At 34.9% G+C, this 23,591-nt stretch overlaps 1 protein-coding gene across 1 annotated transcript in view; it reads left to right on the forward strand.

Moving 5' to 3' along the window:
- Positions 1 to 23,591, forward strand: part of LUZP2 (leucine zipper protein 2) — a 453,962-nt gene that overhangs the window by 193,366 nt on the left and 237,005 nt on the right. The window contains exons 2-4 of the mRNA XM_012801823.2: positions 4,375 to 4,492; positions 8,325 to 8,395; positions 13,451 to 13,532. Of these exons, the coding sequence (XP_012657277.1) occupies positions 4,375 to 4,492; positions 8,325 to 8,395; positions 13,451 to 13,532 (271 nt within the window). The remainder of the gene's footprint in view (positions 1 to 4,374; positions 4,493 to 8,324; positions 8,396 to 13,450; positions 13,533 to 23,591) is intronic.

Raw genomic sequence — 23,591 nt, forward strand, 5'->3', positions numbered from 1 at the left:
TATATAATACTATGTAATTATATATTATATCTAATACAATATAATTATATAATATAGCATCACATTATATAATAACAGTATAACAGGATATTCTATATAATACATATATCATTATGTAATATTATATTAATATATACTATATAATATTCTATACTATGTAAGGACTTGTTTATATACATTCTAAAATTTATTGGGTAGTTTAGCACCAATTAACAATGTATGAATTTGTATAAATATACAGAAACTTTTATAGAACGTTATTGGGACGGGGAAGATCTAACTGTGTAATAGCAATCCAGATAATACAGACGCCACCAACAAACAAAATTGGCTACATATGTATTTCAAAGAAATTGGGGAGAGATAAATTTTATTGTCAATAATCAGTTTGGAAAAGTTTTTATCCATATAATGATAGTGAAATAACCTCTGAACAAGAAGCTGGTAAAGAGATGAAACAGTATAATGGACTGGATATGTCCCTGCCAAAGTCACACAAGGAAGTCATAACCTCCAATACTTACAAGAAACTTCATTTGCAGATCGGAGCCTAACAGAGAGAACTAAGACAAAATGAACCCGTTATAAGGGACCCAGACCAATATAGGTAGTGTCCATATAAAAACAGGAAATTTAGACACAGAGATACACATTTAAGAAAGATGTTATAAAGAAATAAAAAGAGGAAAAAAACCATCTAAATGCTAGTGAGAGAAGACTGAAGTAGATCCTTCTCTCACAGCTCTCCTAAGAAACCAACCTTGCCAAAAACTGGGTTTGGGACTTCCAGCATCAAGAATTATGAGAGAAAAATTTCCATTGTCTGAATGATTCATTGTGTGGTACTTTTGTTACAGCAGTAGGACAACTACTAATAACAAATTCAACATACAAATAGATAAAAGGCATAAACAGAAAATTCACAGAAAATAAATAGAGCTAGTAAAAGTAGAACAATATAATCAATCTCTTTAATGGAATAAATGGGAATTACATCAGAAAGATGATATTTTACACTCATGAAATTAATAAATATGAACAATCAAGTTGTAATGGGGGACAATATCTCGTTTAGGAGAACGTATGGAGAAGAATATCAGAATATACTGATACTAGAGTTAGACCAGGCGAGACCAGTTTATGGGAAGGCAATTTAATAGCACGTATCAAGATTAACATGGTAACTTTTAGTGAAATATTTCTAATTTATGCTAGAATATCCTATTTCTGCATTTATCTTAGAGGTATTTAAGAAATGATATTTGTGCACACATATATGAATTTCATTACTTTATAAGAAAAAAAGAAAAAAATAGAAACACCATGAGTTCCTAGTAGTAAAATATTTTCAAGTACATAGAAAATGGGTAATAACATATATGGACATAGAAAAAATGTATAAAGCCAGTTGCAGAACATATGAGAGTAGTAGATTCACTTTATTAATATTTTGCCAAGAAATAAAAACAAAACTAAAAAATTACATGTACTCAGTTTTCAACACACAAAAAATCTGATGAAATATTAACCAATACTTCCTTTATAGTCATCTAGATTTCTCTCTCATAATTAGCTTGAATGATTGGTTCTAGAGTGGTGCTATTAATTAACACTACTGGCTATATTTTCCGGATTAACTATATCTTATTCATGGTTGGCAATGTATTTACCAGAAAATAGAGTGATTTATATTGGCTTGCTTTTCCTCCTAATGCTATTTGAAAAAAAAAAAAAATACCATCATGGAAATAAAAGATGCCTATAAATTATTTTTAAAGTGCTATTTATAATTTTATTTAATGAAAATAGTAAATGGCAAATAAATCCAACATTGAAAACATGCACATATACAGAAAAATGAAGTAATAGCCAATAATGTCTTAAAGTGCTCGACGAATATTTAACTGGGATAAAGTCATAGTGCTAAGTATGACAAACTCATAGCAAGTCAGGATGTTTTACAAAGTAGGGGTTAAGACATCTGGCTCTGGAAGGTAAGTGATTTTCCACCTCCTTAATAACAACACATATTTGAAAGTTATTCACTATTGTTGGGAGTCAACTTCTATAACTGTAAAACAGGGTTAATATGAGGGCTCACATCATGGAGTTGTCTTAAAGATTAAATAAGTTGATATGAATATTGCCATCTTACACATAACACATTGTCAGCGTGTACTATCTACTACTATGATTTACTTTGCTCACTCAAGGTAATTTTGGAGATGTAATTATTGTTCAGAACAAATGAAGTGGGTTATAAAATAAAGTTGTAAAACTAGAAAATAATGAAAATCAGCTTTCCATTTATTATTAGACTTTGCCAGTGAGAGTTAATGGAAACCTGGGGCGTTGATAACTGTCTGATTACTGGCTGATTACTGTTCATCAGTGAAGTTCTCAAGTCAGGCAAGAAATATGGTGGTTCTAAGCAGTAGACCATTCCGATTTCCTTTTGACAAGAGGAATGTGAAGAATGCAGCAACCTACACATGACATATGAGAACAGTGCTAAGAATTGTAATAGCAGCCTATTCTAGAGGAGATGCTTTAGTTAATTTTCACAGAGGCCATTGCTACACCCAGATTCTTTATAATTCTACAGGAATTCATCCTATTTCTCAGCAATAGAAATTATATATAATATCATAACTTATTACCCATTATAGGTTCAAAACTTTGCATCAATAACTCTGGTTAACACATAAACACATGGGCGAGGTCAGTCTTAACGTTCTACAGATAAAGAAGCTGAAACTGAGAGCCGTTGAGCCATTTTCCTGCAAGTTCAAAATTGAACTTCTTAGCTCATCTTTCATGAAAAATGCTGCTTTTCCAATGACTCCCTTCCCAGTGAAGGGCTGTCTCCAACTGTCGCTTAAGCCAGAAAAATGAATCATCATTAACTAGCTCTCTCCTGACTTTTCTTCCCACAAACAAACAAAAGAACTTAAGAAAGGGCTATGCTTTCATAAAATCAATTCAAATTTCCCTCTCCCACTTGCTTCTGGTGTAGCTTAGGCTACCGTGATCTTTTGCTTAGACTCTTGCAATGGTAACTTCTTTAACAGGCTCTCTTTCTGCAGGTTTTCCCCTGCTCCAGTTCATTGCCAAGTTTACGCTAATTTTAAATCTGATCGTGTCATTCATTGCTTATAACCTTTCAATTACTTCTCCTTATTCTCAAAATATTTAATATTGCCCATTATCACTTAAGTGGCTTACATGCTTTTGCTCATACTTTTTATGTCCTCACATAAGCAGCAAAACTCTAACTCCCCGTTTAGAAGTCCAAACCTTGTGACATTTATTCACTTTTTAAAAAATTCAGTAAATTTATTTTTATCAGTATTTACACATTCTTTACCCTTTCATCTGCCTAATTTCCATTTATTTTTCAGTGCACATCTTAGGTATTTTATATTTCCTTCCCTAGGAAGACTTCCCTGGATTGACTTCTTTCTCATGTGCTCCAATTCATCATTTTAATGTTCTCCCATAGATTACAGCTTGGGGATGCCTTGCACTGGTCTGTTTCCTCATATCCCTCCAACTTGCCAAACACACACATATACCCACATACAAATACTTCTTGCTTATTCTTTCTTTTAATAAGGACCTGGGGTAGAAACTTAATTTCTCAGAGTTCCTCTTGTTTTTACATTTGCAAAATGAGAATTGCCCTATGTGTCTTACCTTCTTGTAAAGATCATTAGAGAAAAAATGAATTTGCATATGTATGGGTCTGAGGTAATGAAATCTTTTCTTCGAAGCTCTTGTTAACAAGTCTGTTCTAAGTTCATTGTAATTAATATTTATTGCCTGATTGTCATAGAGGTGTTACTTCTCCCAGGACCTCTTTAATAGCAATAGGGATTCTTATCCATGTTTAGAAGGGATCACAAGTCAAAGAGGCCACCTTGTCTACAAACCAGGGAAGAAGGATGGCCCCTATTTTGTGTTCTGGCTCTACCCTAAAGTTTATTGTTTTCCAATGTCAGAGCCTCCTATGTCTCTGAGAAACATTGCTCCAATCAAAGGGGCAGAATTTTAAGAACCTTTGAAAATACATTTGATGTCAGGAAAAGTATCTGTTTTCAAAGAGTATCTGTTTTCAAAGCTTCATCATATATATGGAAAATGTACCATGTTGTATTGAAACATCTCTTGAGTGGGGATAGTCCTTACTGGAAATGACATCGTTTTTATAAAACGCCTAGGGGTTTTTTGCATTGTCACTTTTTTATGGAAGTGTAATGATCAATATCCAAGTAACTAAAGTTTAATCTATATTTAAACTTATGTGAGGGTTGATTCTGACTGATGCCAAGTAGAGGTATTTGGGGGCTCTCATGCCTGCTCTTTCTGTGTTAGACAGGACTATGAACAGCTAGAAAAGCAGCTGAAAGAAGTCTTTAAGGAGCGAAGCACCATCCTCCGTCAGCTGACAAAGACATCACGAGAGCTTGATGGAATTAAAGTCAATCTTCAGGTGAGAGGAAACTAATTTTCCTGGTGAGAAAGAATGAGAAGTCACCTGATATTCCCTAGCAGACCAACATACATTTTTAACAGTTTTTAATACATCTCAGGGCTTGATCATGGTAGTTAATTTTTACTATCATAATGCAGTCTCTGGATTAGGAAAAAGGTCAGTTCTGTGGGTTGGTTCTTAAGTTGAATTTGCATGTAGGTTGGAACAAATACATTTACCTCTAGTCTGTGATAGCATAAATTGCATGCATTTGCCTGAATTGCTCATCAGGTGGATGTTTTTAACTCAGGGACTTCTTGTAATAGCCTCTGCTATGTAAGTGTGAGTTGTATGTAAGTTGGGGACTGTTTGTAGAAGCTTTGAAAACAAGTCACATTTGAGATGTCGTCTAGGAATATGTAGTTTGCAAATATAGGATAAGAAAATCCCGTGGTTGGTAAAGCCATCAATTCCTCACAGCTTCAAAGATCAATTTGACACCTATGGTTCTGACATTATAAAATGACAAAAAGAAATTATGACTAAGAGTTAAGTGACTATATGAATGAAGTCAATAAGAGAATTTTAAATTCCCCCAGGAAAGCACTAAAGATTCTTAAACAAATCTCATGACTAAAATGAACAAATGGCTTAGAAAGAAGAGTGTCATCCATAAAAATATTGTAACATGTTGATATCTCAATCAAAAATCCCAAACCAGAGTCTATAGCTAATAAAAACATCTGAAATATCTGACTTAAACATTGCATTTATTGAATATTTAATATATGCCAAAAGCTTTGCAAGTATTAAATGAGTTAATTTTCATAATATATTTATAAGGTAGATATTATCATTGTGTTTTTCCTTGAAAAGCAGGATAAATCATGCTCAGAGATAATAAGCTATTTCTTGTATCTAACAAAAAGATCTAGAATTTAAAAATAAACGTAGACAATCTGGCTCCACAGTATATTAGTTACTGACCTGAATCATGTATCTGAAACATGTGGGTCAAGTACCATTGACTACACCCTTTTTAACTTTTTAGTCTCATGAGGATGATGGAGATGATGGCATTATTAACCATGAAGGCTCATTGAACATGGTCAAGGGCCAGTGTTACATGCTTTTCCCATTTTTTTATTTTCACATGAAGACTATAATAAAGTTGTATTAGTCTCATTTTGTAAGTGAAAAAAAGAGTTGCAGCAATATTAAAAATCTAATAGTATCCAGATAGGAGACAGAGCTATTTGAACTCTGCATACCAAGCACTTGTTCCAGTGATTGTGTTAACAACTGGAGAAAACAGAAATAAAAGAAAAAGAAAAAAAGCATCCAGAACTTAGTAGGACACAGAGAGAAAAAATGACAACAGTGTAGGAAAAGTAGTCCTAAAAGTAGACACAGAACCTTAGGGAAACACTCACTTGGGTACAAATTGATTTCTATAGAAACTAATGCCTGAGCTGCGCTTTAGCCTTAAGTGGAAACTCATGAGACAAATAAGAACTGAAGAATATACAGGCACTTGTGCCTTCTCAGAGACAAGGAGCACCTGACACGCTGAGAATGTTGCAAGCAAGCATGTCATGAAACGCTCACAAGTGTTCAGTGTTCACAGTATTTCCAAGACAGTCTTTCTGCATCAGTACCCTAAGTCATACATCCAATTATAGGCTAGAAAATTGCTAATGAAATATATACTTTCATGGAGTAACATGTTTGACAGGGGAGCAATTTTAAAACAAAATGTAGTTGCAATTTTTAAAAATGATTTGTGTTTATTGTGCTCCAGCCACTGTGCAAGACTTTTTTCGTATTTATCTTACTGAATCCTCTTTGCAACATTGCCACAAAATTAAGAATATATTGTATGCACTATAAAATTTGGAAACAATACTCCAATCGGCCACAGGAATCTTCCAAAGTCATACATACAAAAAAACGATTCTAGCTTTCACACTTAAGAGTGAATAATTGACTAGCCCAGCATGCCTTTTTTTCTGTTTTCCCTAATGGAACTACAGGAAGATAGGAGCTTTGAAAGTCTTACTCATATCTGTAACTACAGCACCTGAATGGGATAAAAATATTAGGCAATAATTAATCAACTTATTAGCTAATTAGTAGGTTTTTCAGTCACTGGGATCCTTAAAGGAGCTATTAGTAATATTAATGTCAGAAAATTATACTCCATTTTGCCAGACACTACTGAGGAAATTTTAAGGACCTATACTCCCTCTCATGTAGTTTGACATGTCTTAGTCACCCACATCTCCGTAACTGTGGTTTTCATTTCTGCACCTCAGTTTTGTCTTTTGTTGTCGTTTCTTTTTTCTTTCTTTTTTTCTTTTTTTTGCAGTTTTTGGCCAGGCCTGGGTTTGAACCTGCCACCCCCTACATATGGTGCCAGCGCCCTACTCCCTTGAGGCAGGAGTAGGCACCGCCCTTGTCGTTTCTTAAGTACAGTTGCCTGACCTGTTCATCTCCGTTTTCTTCTGAATGCCCACAGTATAAACGATGGTCATTCAATGAATAAGCATATTTTTATTACTTTTTCACTAAATGTTTTCATACATCTGTCACCCCCTCTTAGTTTTGCCATAATTCTCCAAATAGGGTCTTCAGAATTTTCATTTTTGTTTTTCAGACGAGGACGTCAAAGGGCTGATTTTGTGGCCGTGATGCACTTGGCACTGTAGATCCTGTGAAGGATGGTGCTTCCCCTCATTTCAGTTCCTCACTGTGCTGTCTTGTATACACATGAAGCTGCTCTTTCCAAATAAACAGAACACTATCTATTGCTTCCTGGTGATAAACTCAGTCAGTCATTTCAGGGACGATGTTTGTCTTGTGAAGCTGTTTCTGTGACCTCCTTAATGAAGTACTTACATGCTACATCAAAATTGTTTTCAGCATTAGATTGAACAATCTGTGAAGGGAGGCATTATCACTTTGCGTAGGTCTTTGCATAATTTATGAGGAGTATTTGCTAAATAAATATTAAATAAACAAAGTCTTTACCCTTCTTGCTATTATCAATTCCCTACTGGTCACAGCTCTTCCTCTGCAAACAACATTGTTGTCCCTTAGTTTCAACTTTTAATGTCAGGAATGACAGGTTACCATATTAAACAGTTTATTGAACATCAATAAAAGAAGGCTTAATAGGACAGATTCTTTTCTGAGAAGAAGCTCAAGGGTTTTTTCTTCTATAATTCATGCTCTCTGTATCCTGAATTTGCCAGAGTATATAAATACTAATGACTGAAGTGGTATATATATATATATTTTTTCTTAACACGCTGTCTTTAAAGATCAGTTACAATTTTAGATGGCCTTCTTTTTGATGTATTCTAGTTCATTACTCTTAAATAAGAAATAGACCAAGACCAGACCTGCACTTGTCTTTTAGCTGATTTAATCTTTGTGTTCCTTCCTAGATTATGCAGGGAGGCTGTCAATCTTCCCTAGTATGTGTAGAATATGTACCAGAGCTGGTTTAACACACTTACAGAGAACACAATAAAACTTCAGAGGAAGGAGAAAGATGTACTTTATGTTTATCTATTAAAAACTTAAATATTTAGAGAATAGTTTCTTCTCCATCTAGCCTCTAAAAGCTGAGTGTCCACTCAATCTCTATTACCCACAGGTAGTGTATGGACTAGCTGGGGTCGAAAATCCCTCTGTATCTTCGGGCTGTGAGGACGATCCTAATTCGTTTTCACATGCTTGTTCCAGGGCACAGGTGCAGTGGTGCCTTGTATCATAGAACCAAAAGTAAAGCACGCCTTTCACTTTCAACCGAGTTTGATTTTCTTTTTTCCATGTTTCTTATCAGTCTTTAAAAAATGATGAGCAGTCCTCCAAAACTGATGTTCAGAAGCTTCTGGAATTAGGCCAGAAACAAAGGTAAGACTGTGCTTTTCTTTTCTTTTTTTTTTCCTCTTAGTTCTTTTTGCCGTTACGTCCAGCTACATTTAGAGACTTCACTAGAACCTATTTATTTTATTTTCTTTCAATTACATGTGTACACTACACAGATAATTTGGCGTACGTGGATCACTTTTATAATGCTTCAGTCACGGTGATAAGCGTTCCCTTCACCCAGACAGTGTTCATCATACCTGTTAAGCAGGTTTTCACCTATCCTAAATGCATGTACTGATTTCCCTTTGTACTCACATTTATTGTAAATAAGTGTGCATGTGCTTCAAGCAGGGAATCTTATTTCAATGTATATTCCTACAGTGTAGATATGGGGTGGGCTCGGGATTCTGCATTTCTAACAAGATCTTCGGTGATGTGGATGTTCTCTGTGTGTAGATCACGGTTTGAGCGAAATGTCCCCATAATCAATAAACACGTTCACTAACATGGACTTCAGTGCACCACATTTAATACAATCAGAACTTTCTGATAATAACAGGGAGGTGGCAGAGACTAGCATGATTTTATTGACAATTTAAGCAGAATTGGGACAATTTTATTAGTATTAGTTTGTTTAGTTTTGAGGGAAATATATTATGAGATAGATTTCTAGGGATTATAAAAAGTCATATGATTTTGAAATTGCTTCTCTGAGGAAAAATGTAAAAATTAAAAAAGCAAAATGAGAGATTTTTCACACAGAAACCAGCTCACATTCATTATGTATCACAAGGGAATCTTCCAGATGCTTTATATACATGTTCTTGTTTCATTCTCAAAATTACCTTGTGAAGTAGGTATTACTTCCATGCATAGGAAGAAAATTGTTACTCAGAGTGTTTAAGTGGATTGCTGAGAGTCACGTAATTGGGATTTGAATTTAAACTCTGCTGTGCCCTACCCTGTAGCCACAGCCTTCCACAGTGGTTCACTTTCTAAATAGATGCTATATGGAGCAGAGCCTAAGTTTCTCCTCATTGGACTATATCTCTTCTGCTGACCTTAATTCTTGACCTGGAAGCCTATAAGTGACATGCATTTTACTTGAGACAATGGCATCTGTTACAAATATAAAATAGAGTCTTGCATTGACACTATTTTATGATTTACAATGATGTATTTATTATTTATTGAATGTGAAATTCTCTTCAGAATCTAATATTAAAAATGTATGGAATAAAATATTTTTGAGCATTTTGAAAACATATTAATGCTGCATCATTTTAAATGATTGCATTAGCTTTAAAATAAATCACCTCTTCCAAAATGCATGTTTAATATTACACAAGTATCTGTGGCTCATTGAAGTAGTGATTACAACTACTTATAAATTATAAGAATTTAAAATATAAATTTAGCAGGGAGGTTGTCAATCTTCCCTAATATTTGTAGAATATATATTTGACAGCCTGCTTGCTGAATTTATAAATAAGGTGCAGTATTAATGGAATACTATTCTCCCATAAAAAGAAGGAAATCCTGTCATTTGTGACAACGTGTATCAATCTGGAGCACATTATGGTAAGAGAAATAAGGCAGGCATAGAAAAACATATGCCACTGTCACACTCATATCTGGGAGCTAAAGAAGTTGATCTCACAGAATTAAAGAGTAGAATGTTGGTTGTGGTGGTTGAGTGAGTGATTAGGAAGTTATTGCTCAAAGACTATTAAGTTTCATTAGATAAGAGGTATAAATTCAGATCTTTTGTGTAACATGGGGTTATATTTATCAATATATTGTATTCTTGAAAAGAGAAAAAATAAAATAATAAATTAATGATAAAAAAAAAATCTCCAAGAAACATCCCAAATGATTATTCTGTGTAGAGTATTTCACATCGGGAAAGGAGAGAATACAGAAAAATAGAAAAAATGGAAATAACCTTTTTGTGATGTACGTGCAACACCAGTGACAGTGGTATCCTTGCTCACAGCAACCTCAGGCTCTTGAGCTCAAGCAATCCTCTTGCCTCAGCCTCCCTGGGACTACAGGCACCCGCCACAGTGCCTGGCTATTTTTAGTGATGGGGTCTGGCTCTCGCTTAGGCTGGTCTCGAACCCATGAGCTCAGGTGATCCACACGCCTCTGCTTCAAAGAGTGCTAGTATTATAGGTGTGAGCCATTATACCCAGCCAATAGAGAAATTTTAAAACACATTCTGTCAGAACTGAGATTATCTAACCAAGAAAAGGAAACTAGATGATAGGATAGTATCTTGAAATATCTGAAAGGTTGTCTTAAGAAAAAATAAAAGAAAGAAAGAAAACATTTCATTCTTTGCAGTTTTTGATGAGTGTATATCCCTGTAAGGTAACTTTAAACTTGGTATTATTATGAAGGACTTCACAATAATATTTTTTAAAACTTAAAAGAATGTCTGTAGTAGCATCGAGTTCTCCACCTGTGATGTTATGACAATATGAGTTAATAACCGCTTGAATGAAATGCTCCCATACAGAGTGATTGTGGCTAGTGTGTTTTGCTATTTATAATTTGAGATAGAAGAGGTGTGAAATAACTGCCCTGTAAGATCCCTTGTAGCAAAATTTTATGCTAAAAGACTTCAATATTTGAGCATTCTATCACTGGTGTCCCTGGAGCCATCGATTCTTTACAATTAATGCCTCAGGTTAGTACCATATAGAACCCTAGAGTAGCGAGATATAGTTTTGCACTTCCTAGTTGCTGGTGGGAAGTGGTGAAATCATCTCCCATTGTGGGGTAACTTAGCAAGTCTGTGAAGTAGAAATTTAGGGTCACCTAAACCTTAAGAGCAGTGAGCATTACAAGAAAATAAACCTATACTGGAGGCAGAGAAGAGATAGAGAGATTTAGAAGACAAAGGCTCACTTTATCAATCTGCCTGATAGACATGAAAATGTGCAGAATTCTCAACCTTCCCCTGTCTTTTTTGACAGATTTTAGGTTATTTTTTGTCTTGTTCCCTCCATTGCCTCTAGATGTCAGTATGGGCTCTTTTTGAAAGAACATACAGTAGAACCTTTATAGTTGACCATCTCCTTACATTGACTGACCTCCTTAAGGTCACCTAATTTTCGTAGACCAGACATACACCACATATACGTATCAGTACAGTAGGCCTTGTCCTTAATTTGACCATCTCTGTATGTTGACCATTTTGTTGCAGTCCCTTGAGTGGTCAAATACAAAAGTCCTTTATTATAATAATGTTTTTGCATTTTGTTCAGTGATTGTTGAAGATTTGAGTGTTAGTGATCATGTATAGTTGCTTCCTTCCCTCTCTTTCAGTAAAGGTAGTATAATCACTATGTGTTTAAATGCGTAGACTCCAGAACACAATTTTACCACTTCTTTATCCATCAGTTTTCTATCAATACCAGCAGTTCTCAACCTGTGGGTCACAACCCCTTTTTAACAATAAAAATACATTGCGGCATTAGGAAGGTTGAGAACCACCCATCTATACTATAATCCACAGTTTGATGTGAGGATTCGTAAGAATGGCTTGCACTTTGTAAGCCTACAATATATGTAGATATTTACATTCCATTTCATTGTATTACATTACATATACTACAAAAGCTATTTGTTAAAAATATTGGAAAGTAATAACGGAAGCCTGGATTTTAAGTGTTCATTCATGAAACAGGTGTGATAAATGAGACCAGTTTGAAGCAGTAATGGAAATTGTAACTTAGAATCCACTTTAAGCAAAACATGTTATAAGCATCTCCCGAGCAAGCATAAATCATCAAAAAACCAAAGTGAGTGTAATTGTTTTATAACTGGTTCTAACTATGTTTTTGTTTGTTGCCCTAAGCCCAAATTGATTCCAATAAGCATAGAAATCCTCTCTCACAGTCTTGAAATTTAGACTGGGACAAAAGAGTTTCTAGAGTAGGAAGCCAGGGGCACCATGAAGTCCTGTATGCTGAAAGAGCAGCTTTAGTTTGTATAGAACGCAGTGGACAAGGATGGACCTGGGAGTCGGGAGAGGTGCTGGTGGTCAAGGTGATGATCTAGCATTTGTGAAGTAACCCTTTCCAAGCATCATGCTGAGCATTTGGCTTACCTTGTGCCACCTAAATCTTGACTACAAGCCTACAAGTCAGTTCTATCATTGTGCCTGCTTTATCACTGAAGAAGTTGACTATACGAACACTTGTCATTTCCCTAAATTTCCAGACAGAGTCTTTGACGTTATGGTGGGAATTTTAAATACTTTAGCTACTGGTACTATTAGAACATGTTTCTGGGTTGTTGTTCTTATTGCTTAGAGGGAGTTTCTTTTCACACACACACACACATCTAATATCTGATTTTTTTTTTTTTTTTGAAGTGAGAGCTTGGGTGATAAAATCAAGGCACAGAAAGATAGAATGATTTGTCATAAATAAGTAAAATCTAAACTTGTCAGAATAATGCTAATTTGGGGAATCTTCCTATTTCTAACAAAGCCCTCAGGGCCCCTCTGTCTTAGGGAGCTGAAAACACCATGAATATATGCACAGGCATGCACTTCCTTTGTTATCCTCGTTAAAGGAGCCCTCAAGTTAGCAAAACATCTCTTTTCGCTTTATTTTTATGAAAAGTTCGGGCCCTGTGAAGGATGTCTAAAGCATAATGCTTTAGAATTAATCAATTAGGAACGCAAGAAGGAAACAGTAATGTTATGCTATCAGCAAGTCTATGGTGACTTTTTCCAACCAGCATGCTCACACCCTGGCATTCTGTCAGTGAAATTAGCTTTTCAACTTGAATTATTATACTGATTTGATCTAACACATTACGTACCTCATGGGTGATTCACACAGTGGGATTCTTATAATAGCAAGGCAATTTCTTGCTTTTAGTATTTGCATGAAAGAGAAAGCCCTTTATTACCCATGCTTTTTAGTGCAGCCTGTGTGCTTAACTGTGGCTTTGGACGACACTAGTTGTCTGCTTCCTACATGCGGGTAGACAGTAAAGCTTCCTTTCATAATGTGCATAGGAAATAATAGAATTATATATATATATTTTTCTTTTTTGCTATGCTTTCTGGTAAACTAGAGAAGAAATGAAGTCTCTTCAGGAGGCCCTGCAAAATCAACTTAAAGAGACGTCTGAGAAAGCAGAGAAACACCAAGCCACCGTAAGTGTGTTTCTTCCTTGTGCCCTTTGCTTTGCAGCTGGGAAATTGTTTTCTTTTTTTCTAAAATCACGATGGAACAAAAACACCTATAAAAAATAAAAACGAAAACACAATAAAAGAGGTGTCAGTTACCATGATCAGAATGATACTGGGGCAGCATTTATGCCAAGAAGAGATAACTATTTTATTTGACTGTGGCCATCATACAAATCCCAGCCTTCTTTTATGGATGAGAAACCGAGGGACAGAGTGGGCCAAGAGCGCTGGTGTCAAGCCCCACATCAGTGGCCTGCAGACTGTGGGGTGGGACTGACCATGAAGTACATTAAGTCAAGTGGATCCCTGAGCCACTCCATGTCAACTAAATAAGCAGCTCTCAGGGACACACCAATGCCTTCTGCCCATTTGATCAACTCAATAATGGTTATGAAGCATAACACACAGCAAAGTTTAAAGATCAACCTTCTCTTTAGATTTTCTTTCTCAGAATGATGTACTTTTGACCCTCATGTCTCATATCCACCTTATGCAGGAGGAATGGTACTCCTAAGAGTCATGCAAACATGAGATCTTAACTAATGCCCAGACCCACCTTGTACATCATTTACTAGCATTAGACCTTACATTTTATTTCCAGAATCAATAGAAAACATGAGGTATCATAAATCCAAAAGATCAAGATGAGACTACCATTGAAAACATTACTTCGTGAAGCTCCCTCTGCCATGCCATGGGTGAGGGGGTATGTGGGAAGGCTCCAGGGCTGATCATGAAGGAGAAGGTGAGGGGTAACCTGTGAGCAATAGCCTTCATTGTATTTTCTGATGAACAGATGAAACAAGGTAAGCAGGCTTAGGATTGGCCAGGTTGAATGATTCTGGTGGACTCTGGGGCATAGAGGCTGCCCTGAGTTGTTTGCCCTGGCCCTGAAGTGAGCAGAAAATATTTCTGTAGTGGTCTCAGGTATAAGAGCTCAATAAAAGGGGCAATTGGGAAGGGTATTGTCTCTGGTTGTATTTAAAAGGTGTGCTCCCAAGAAGAGGACTCTTTTCCTCCCAGGGTTAGAAGTAGCTATTAGACTAGCTAGGAGGCTGAGATAGGATGACTCAAGCACATGACTGAGTTGTTTGAAACAAGGCTGGTCTGTTTGACACATGTACAAAAGACTGAGGTGAAGCATCAAGTTTACGAAGCTAAAACCATAGTGAAGGCTAAGTCTCCATCTCTGTCAATCACCTGGAATCCCTCTACAAACAGTCAGCCTGCCTTTCACTGACAAGGTTTTCCGTTCACAACCCTGATTAGGATATGGATTATTATTGTTGAACTTTGGCCTATCTGTCATCTAGAACATTTGATTTCAGGTGACAGCTTTTCTAATAATGATTGTTGACTTTTTAGATACAAAATTATTTCATTTTAAGGATCAACTACTTTCTTTTCTGCCCACCTGTGAACTATGCATGTTGGTTCCACTGTGCAGGGAGTAACATTTCACTGTTCACCTGCAATGTGGCCTAATGTCTGGACCTCTAGACACTAAATGTTACATAAAAAACAGATACTTTAAGTAACAGGATGTTCTTCTTTCTCCTTAACACTTGATCCAGTACCTACTGACTCAACACCTACTCACTGGTCCTAACGGCAACCTCATCTCTGCCTTAATTGAGTGTATTTAATCTGAGTTTCTTCATAGCCTCATAAAACTGATCAGTTGAGTAAAAACAAAAAAGTGCTCTCACATGTTATTTCTTCAGGCGCTCCTAATAAAACTACATTATTTTAATGTTTTTTACCAAAAAGGAATAACTTGAAGAAGTTAAGTTTCTAGCTTGCATTGGCACAGCGAGTAAGAAGAGTAGCCAAGACATAAACTCACGATTAGTCCAGTATGTTACACAAGCTGATTAAGATCCAAAAAGAAGAGACCTATAATGTTTGAAAGAGCGCAAACCAAAGTTAGAATACCCAAGCCTGGAAAAATGTCAGGGACAAGAATGTGCGTTTGGAAGGAGGAAGAAGTGAGGCCTGATGGAATCATCCTTGTCCTCATCTCAGCATGCTCACAGCTCACAGCGAGGCCTTATGGCTCAACACTGAGTCCTGAGAGAGGGTACGCATTTCCCCCTAAAATTACTAACCCCGAGACTTCCTAAGACACTCCTAACTTAGCTTGTGCTTCCAAATAAGAGTTTTTGGGATTTAAATTCCTAGTGAGCCATTTGCTAGCTCTGTAATTATATTAGCTGTTTCCCAGACTTGATCAAGCTCTTTAACTTCTGCAAGTTTTGTTATTATCATATGTAAGAGGTGATTCACATCAAAATCATTTACATGATTTCCCTAAACTCACACCTGTCACGTAGTAGAGAGTAGAAATTAAATTAAACCAGCATTATTCCCCTTCTTTCTCTGCTTCCCATTTCAATTTCACCCAGGTGAATGAAGGCAAGCGAGTTATTTTACTTCTCTGAGGCTTTTTCATTGTAGGAAGTGTGTCAAGGAGGCTTATATAGCAGTTTAGTTGTTGATTATTTGAGATGTTGCATGCATTGTTGAACAAAATCAATTGTGAACAACTTCAAAATTGCATGCTATTGCAAACACCATCCTGTTCTTAGTATTTTGTCATCCTAATCAATATAACTAAGCAGATTATATGTCATCACATGATTCACTTTTATTCGTTATATTTCTTTTTAGAAACTAAAATATAAAAAAAGAATAAGAAAATTAGCATGCAGTGTATAATCTTTCAATTAGAAATGAGAATCTTGATATAGTTAGGTGATGTGAATTAATACCAGAAGGAGCACCTCACTCCTCCCTTGAGGTTAAAAAATGCATTTATTAATTCATTCTTCAAATGACAAAGCTAGGAAATGTATGCATTACTATCGCAACAGCTCACAGTAAAGACCAAAAATCCCAAATGACCAACTGCAAAGGGAACAACGTGATCTGGTCCAAGGTGGAAACTGAGAAGGGGCTACTTTGGTAGTCTTTGGTCTTTGCCATAAGAAGATACAAAAGGAAATGAGAGACTGGAGAATGAAGAATGGAATAGAAGCCACAAATTTAAATAGCTTTGAAGTCAGAAGCCTTGATTCTCCATGAGAAGGCTATCTGTGTGCTGTTTTAGCCCCTTTAAGAGAATCAGCTTCTTAGAGTCATCTGGGACAAGTGGCTGATAAAAACTTTACATCATTTACAGTCAGAGCACTCTGGACATTATTCACATCTTAGGGTAGTGAACTTTGGAAGTAGAAAATAAACAATAGATTGTTCTCCAACTTCAGAACTAGAAAATAGACTGTTGTCCTATTGGACACAGATGAATGCCCACTCTTCCTTAATGTTGGGCATGTTAATGAGACTTTTCTGAAGGACTCCACAGAGCAGAGCACACTCCTTCCTTGCATTTTCTTCCTGGCTTTTTAGGTTTGGTGCCTTCTCATGGGGACCCTCTTAGACACTCTCAGAGGAACACAGGCATACTCATTATTACTGTACCGTCTATATTATAATTGTCTATATCTTTCAGCAGGGCAAAAAAAAGAACACAGATTTTATTTATTTTATTTTTTTTGTTGTTTGGGATTCATTGAGGTACAAAGAATTAGGTTACACTGATTGCATTTATTAGGTAAAGTCTCTCTTATAATTGTGTCCCATGAACACACATTTTAAAATATGCTGTTAAAATAAAGTTTTCTGTAGTGTATATTCATATCATAAAACACTTAATACTAACTATCGTCACTTTGTTGTGCTATCAAACATTGTTCATTTTTCTAGCTATATTTTTTTCACCCATTGACCATCCCCTACGCTTTACCTCCCATTGTCCTCACTACCTTTCCCAGGCTATTGGTGAACCATTATTTTACTCTCTGTCTCTAGGAGATCACTTTTATGTTCAAAATATATGGAAAGCAGCAAGATATGATGCTTTTCACCAGAGGCATGCAGCTTACACATTCATTGCCCAAATACTTATTAACCTCTTCCTAAGAACTAGGAATTCTAGAATAAACCATTTCCTTTCTTCATCCATCAGAAGTACATTTTAAATGCACATTTGCAGAGTCACTTTCAAAATGACAAATTGATGCCATTTCTAACTCATTCCTCAAAAAATGTACCCTAGAAAAACTACAAGAAGTTAAAGAAAAATGTAGACTAAATAACTGATAAAAACAAGTGAACAACTCAACAAATAAAGTAATGAGTATTTCCTAAGAAAAAAGATAACTCACAGAAAATGATATATGTCTTGGGCGCAGGGAGTTGCTATTGACTGGGGCAGAGGGTATGGTAGGATGCAAGAGAGCGTAGATTTAAGGCCCCGTATGTGTTCTGCTCCTCTCCTTTCCCCTACTTTTCATTGGGAATATCCCTTTCTGTCCCTTCTTCTGGAAGTCAATACCAACAGCTCAGTTGCTGTCCTCTACTATCTTCATGGTAACATTAGTGAAGTGTGCAAAAGCCTTGCTGATGTGAGGAGGTGAAGGAGTCAGGAATGTAAAGTCATATCCCTCCACCCACCTACCTCCCTTCCTCATAACCCTTCATACCAATCTGCACTCCTAAGATTCTTTACCCCAGGTCTTCAATTTTCTCCCCAGGACAGCTGCCATCTTTCATTGGTCCTATTCCTATGCATATTATTTCCCAAAGTAACAAATAATAGAAAAAAAGGAAGAGAGAGAGAGAGAGAAGGAAGGAAGGAAGGAAAGGAGGGAGGGAGAGTAAGGTTAAAATAACAATATATTTGAGATATAGAGCTACTAAAAAGAAAGAACAGAGATTGAACCATATATGCACACTAAAGTACAATTATTGGCTAGGTGATCTAAATAAGAATTTTAGCTCAACATGTCTGATATATCCACCACGATAAGAGATGTGTATGTATACACACCAAAGAAAAGCAAGAAATTATACTAAAGAGCTAGTTGCAAATATGAAACATACCCAATACTTGATGCCCATTCACTAAAATAAAGAACACATTGCATGATGTAAGTAGCAGAAAGGAGATAGTAATGATGAAAAATGTCTAGAAAGCAGCAAGAAAAGACCAAAAAAAAAAAAAAAAAAGGCATCCATTAAAAGATTTGGGGATTTGGGGACTCAGAGTGAAAGTATCCATTATTTAAGTCTCAGAATAAAGTATACATTTAAATAAATAGAAATCTTACCAGGTCATAGTGAAATTTAAACGTTTCAAGATAAAATACAAAATTGCACAATTTTCCAAATGCATGAGTGGATCATCTACAAAGGGCAATAATCAGATAGATATCAGACTTCTTAAGAGAGATGATGAGTTTAAGTACACAATAAAGCATTGTTTTATTACAGTGTTTCTGGGATGGCTCTGTTCATCTAAATTGTCATGCTAATGTTAAGGCCTACAAGACCTCAGAAGTGTTGCTATACAAATTCCATTTTGAAATTCTCTTGGGAAAAAATACTATCCTCAACAAACACATACAAATACAGCAAACACCATAAGTGATATGGGAATAATAGTAAATAAATAACCTGAAAAATTTAGTTTTCTCTTTAGAAAACATGGCATGAAAGGGAAAAGTAGCTATGACTGGAGTAAGATTCTATGATCAAAGGGACATGTGGAAATTAAGTGAAATTTTATAATGAATTTTCTATATCTTAGATTAGCAGCAATTGTCGGGAGAAAAAAGTACAGTGCGTGGAAACTCACATGTGGAAAAGCTTGATTTCTTCAGTGTAAAGAGAGAAGATGGATAAGACTAAATTGGCTTATTCAATAGAAAGAAGGAAAAAAAAAATACTAGTCATAACATTCAAGATGGCCAAAGTTCCAAAGTGTTAGAAATCCCAATAAATTCAAATGGATTAAATTTAGTAGCATAATTTTTAAAACAAAACCGCAATTAGGAGAATAGGACAATTTTTACAAATATCCTAAAGTTAGGAATTTAGAATACGGCATACCTAAGATAAACAAATAGGAACATGTAATAAATCTATGCCAAATTAAATGAAAAAAAAAATGGCAACAGTTTTACTATCTGCCAAAGAGAGTATAAGGAATTAAGACAGAAGAAATAAAGACAATATATACCAGCGAAATAAAAAATAAAAATAAAATCATCATAAACATTATGCACCTAACAATATGGTTTCAACATCAATCTCAATTGATAGAAGAAATACATGTAAATACATAGAATACTTTAAAAGTGCTATCGATGGTTTTGAATTATTATATATAGAGAGAAATCCCTAACAAATACCTATATTCAGTGCACATCCTAAACATTTATAGAAATGTTATAGAAATAAAGTATGGGTTAATACATAAATGAATTTCTATAAATTACAAAATATGGATAGCACATATTCAACCATATTGTAATAAAAATTAAAACAATTTTTACAAATGGTCAAATAATGCCTTAAGTTATATTTCCCAGTGACCAATTGATTAATAAGAAATACTAAATGGCATTAGAGAATATTTCGTATAGAATAATATTGAAAATAATACACACCAAATTAGTATTCATTTGGCATTTATAGTTTTAAATGCATTTTTCAGGAAAGATTAAAGATAACATTAATTCAACAAGTTGCATAGAAAGCAAAAATCATACTTAATGAAATAGGGGAAGAGAATTTTAAAGACTAGAAGAAAAAAATAAAAGTAAAAACAAACAAAAAATCTCCTAATTCTAAGTTCGTTCTTTGAAAATATTATGATAAAATAATTTTTACAGTGTTTAAGATAGCAAAAAAATAAACATTCAAACTTTAAAATAATGTATAAAAAAAGAAAATAACCATATTCACAAATCAAACACATAAAACTATTATGTGTTTTTGTAGTAGTTGTAATTACAATTATCTCGATCTCCTTTTCTTATCCAAACTTCGATTACTATTATAGTCTTCCAAGCAAGGAAAATAATTAGGGAATGATTTAAACTGTAAACATATTTAAAAACATGTATTAATTTTATCTAGAGTTAACTTTGAGTCCTAAATATGGAGAAAAATTAAAAAGCCTTTTGCTGGCGTCTTCACCGCAATTTGGGTGATCCCAGTGAAGTGAAATCCATCCTCCCCTAGATTCTCCCACCCACCAGATGCTTCTAGTATTTAAAATTCTCTTCCCCTGTTTCATTAAGTATGATTTTTGCTTTTTAGGCAACTTATTGAATTAATGTTATCTTTAATATTTCCTGAAAGAAAGGTTGCATGTTTATACAAAAGAAGTTGCAATTACCCATGGCATTTGACAAGTTCATAGTAAAACATTAGGAAACACAGAGGTAGTTTTGCTTATTAACTTACAAAAACAACTACTCAATGATAAATTTAAAAATCTATATGTCAATTCCTAGTTGAATAAATACAAAATAGCAAAATTTATACAATAGAAATAGGTATTTGGATAGAAACATATATTTAAAATTTTATTGTACTAAAATCCCTCCTCACTTCCAAATTCCAGCTTGAGATTTTCTTTTGATATTTTATTTTATGTATTATTATTATTATTATATTTTTCAGTTTTTGGCTAGGGCTGGGTTTGAAACTGCCACCTCCAATTTATGGGGCCAACACCCTACTTCTTTGAGCCACAGTCACTGCCCTTAGGATTAGATTTTAATGGTGATTTCTACCTGATTTTCAAAGACCAATTAACTCTTAACGTATGCCAGTATTAATATTTTCTGTAAAACAGAAAGCTAAAAATCTCATCTCATTTATAAGAATGTGAATTTATGATTCCAAAAATAATTAATGACAATACAACTAAGTAAACACATATATGGATATATTGCTCTAGTTAATGCAGATGTTAAAATCCCAAATAAGAATTGTAAGAGAATATTAACAAAATATACATCATGACCATTGACAAAGAATATCTATAGCTGAAAGAAATCACATTATCTCTTCAGGGAAATGTGTTTTGAACTGAATAAGTACTATCTTCTAAGGTGTCTGAAAAGAGATGACAAAATGTTTAGTTCATGTGGGAATGGCAAATATATGTATATGCATAGATATATATGTGTCTATACTAGGACTAATTTTTTGCCATGTGCATCTGGTGGGTGGAAGAATCTAGGGGAGGATGGATTTCACTTCACTGGGATCACCGAAATTGCGGTGAAGACTCCAACAAAAGTGCTTTTTAATTTTTCTCCATATTCATGACTCAGAGTTAACTCAAGATAAAATTAATACGTGTTTTTAAATATGTTTACAGTTTAAATCATTCCCTAATTATTTTCCTTGCTCAGAAGACTATGATTGTAATTGAAGTTTGGATAAGAAAAGGAGAACAAGATAATTGTAATTAGTATCTCTCAAAATGGGCAAAAATTTAGATTGATTCTATAAATATTGCTGTGCTATTATAGATTTAAATGTAGATAATTTTCTGCACTGTCCTTTATTAAGTTTAAACTGTAATGTCTTTTTCTGTAAAAATAAAAGATTGCATGTTTATGCAAAAGAAGTTGCAAATACCCACGGCATTTGATAAATCCACAGTAAAACGTTAGGAAACACAGAGGTAGTTTTGCTTATTAACTTACCAAAATATAAAAAATGATATAGGGGTGAAAAATTAAGTCCCAAAACCTATAAATCTGTCTCGAACTAATTCTCTTTTAAAATACTCTTTATAAAGATGTGAACATCTGTTTTTATCCCTAAGCAAATAATGGAGAGGCAAATGTAATCTTTTCAAGCCTGTGTTTCTAGAACCCCAACAGACAGCAAGAAAGAATGAGCTCTCAGGTGTGACCAGAATAATTAAAGATATTAATGATCATTTGATGTGTTTTACTACTCTGGTTAATTTTTATGGCTTCACTTGTCCTGAGTGAGGCATAATTAGTCTGAACCAAGAGTTAGTTTCAGACTTTGATTCTCATTAAGCAAAAATAATTGCTATGTTCGTTCACTCTTATTCAATGTAAATGAATGGTATTTTCTGTCCCCATATCTCTGTGAATGCTTTAATAACTATCTCTAAGAATGCTTATTTTTCCAGGGACATTAAATCCTGCTGAGATTCTAAACCCATGGCCTAAAATGCTAATGCTTTTTAAATGTCCTGAATATATTTTATTTCCGGAATATTTAAGTATTGCATTTCCAAGTTTTCCTGTTCTTGTTTAACACTTAAATAACCATAGTCTTGACATTTCAATGTATTTTCAGGATACTCTTAAAATTAATTTTTGATTGTGAATAGCGTGTATAAAACTGTACCAATTTGTGAGGATTTCTGAAAAATAATATTATCACCAAAAAAGCAGATTATTAACAAAAGAAAGATGGCTTCAAGCCTATGGCTTAAATGAAACACAAATCTATATAAATCAAAGATTCCTGGTTCTAATAAAGTACCTGGGTAGAAAAGAATGTAAAAGTTGTTTATTGTGAGTGCACTATTGCTTTCCATATATGTCTAATTTTGGTTGAAATTAAGTCCTGCTTGATAATACCTTTGTTCTTCAATCAGTTTGTACTATGAAGAGGCAATGAATGTGTCTAACGTTTTTGGATTGCTCTCAGCATCTCCACAATCCAAACTTACCTAGGAATTAATATGACCAAAACCACAGACATGAGAGTTTTCAGGTTTCTCTTTCTGTTTTGTGTGTTCTTCCATCCAGATGGTTTGGGTTGGATTCTCATTTGAGGGAATGGTAATGCATGAAACCTACAGGAGCCAGAAAAGGGAGGATGCTAACAGGTGTTCTAAAGACTTCCAATGGACCTTATGGAAAGCCAAGCCTAGGAATCAGATGCATTGAGGCAGTTAGGTGGTATTAGAACTATGGAAGCTCTTAAAAATATCAGGAACAGGCTCGGCACCTGTGGCTCAAGCTGCTAAGGCGCCAGCCACATACACCTAAGGTGGCGAGTTCGAATCCAGCCCAGCCCACCAAACAACAATAATGGCTGCAACCAAAAAATAGCTGGGCATTGTGGCGGGTGCGTGTGGTCCCAGCTACTTGGAAGGCTGAGACAGGAGAC

Source organism: Otolemur garnettii, unplaced genomic scaffold (genome assembly GCF_000181295.1).
Source record: "Otolemur garnettii isolate 467f Iridium unplaced genomic scaffold, OtoGar3 scaffold00001, whole genome shotgun sequence".
Lineage (NCBI taxonomy): Eukaryota > Metazoa > Chordata > Mammalia > Primates > Galagidae > Otolemur > Otolemur garnettii.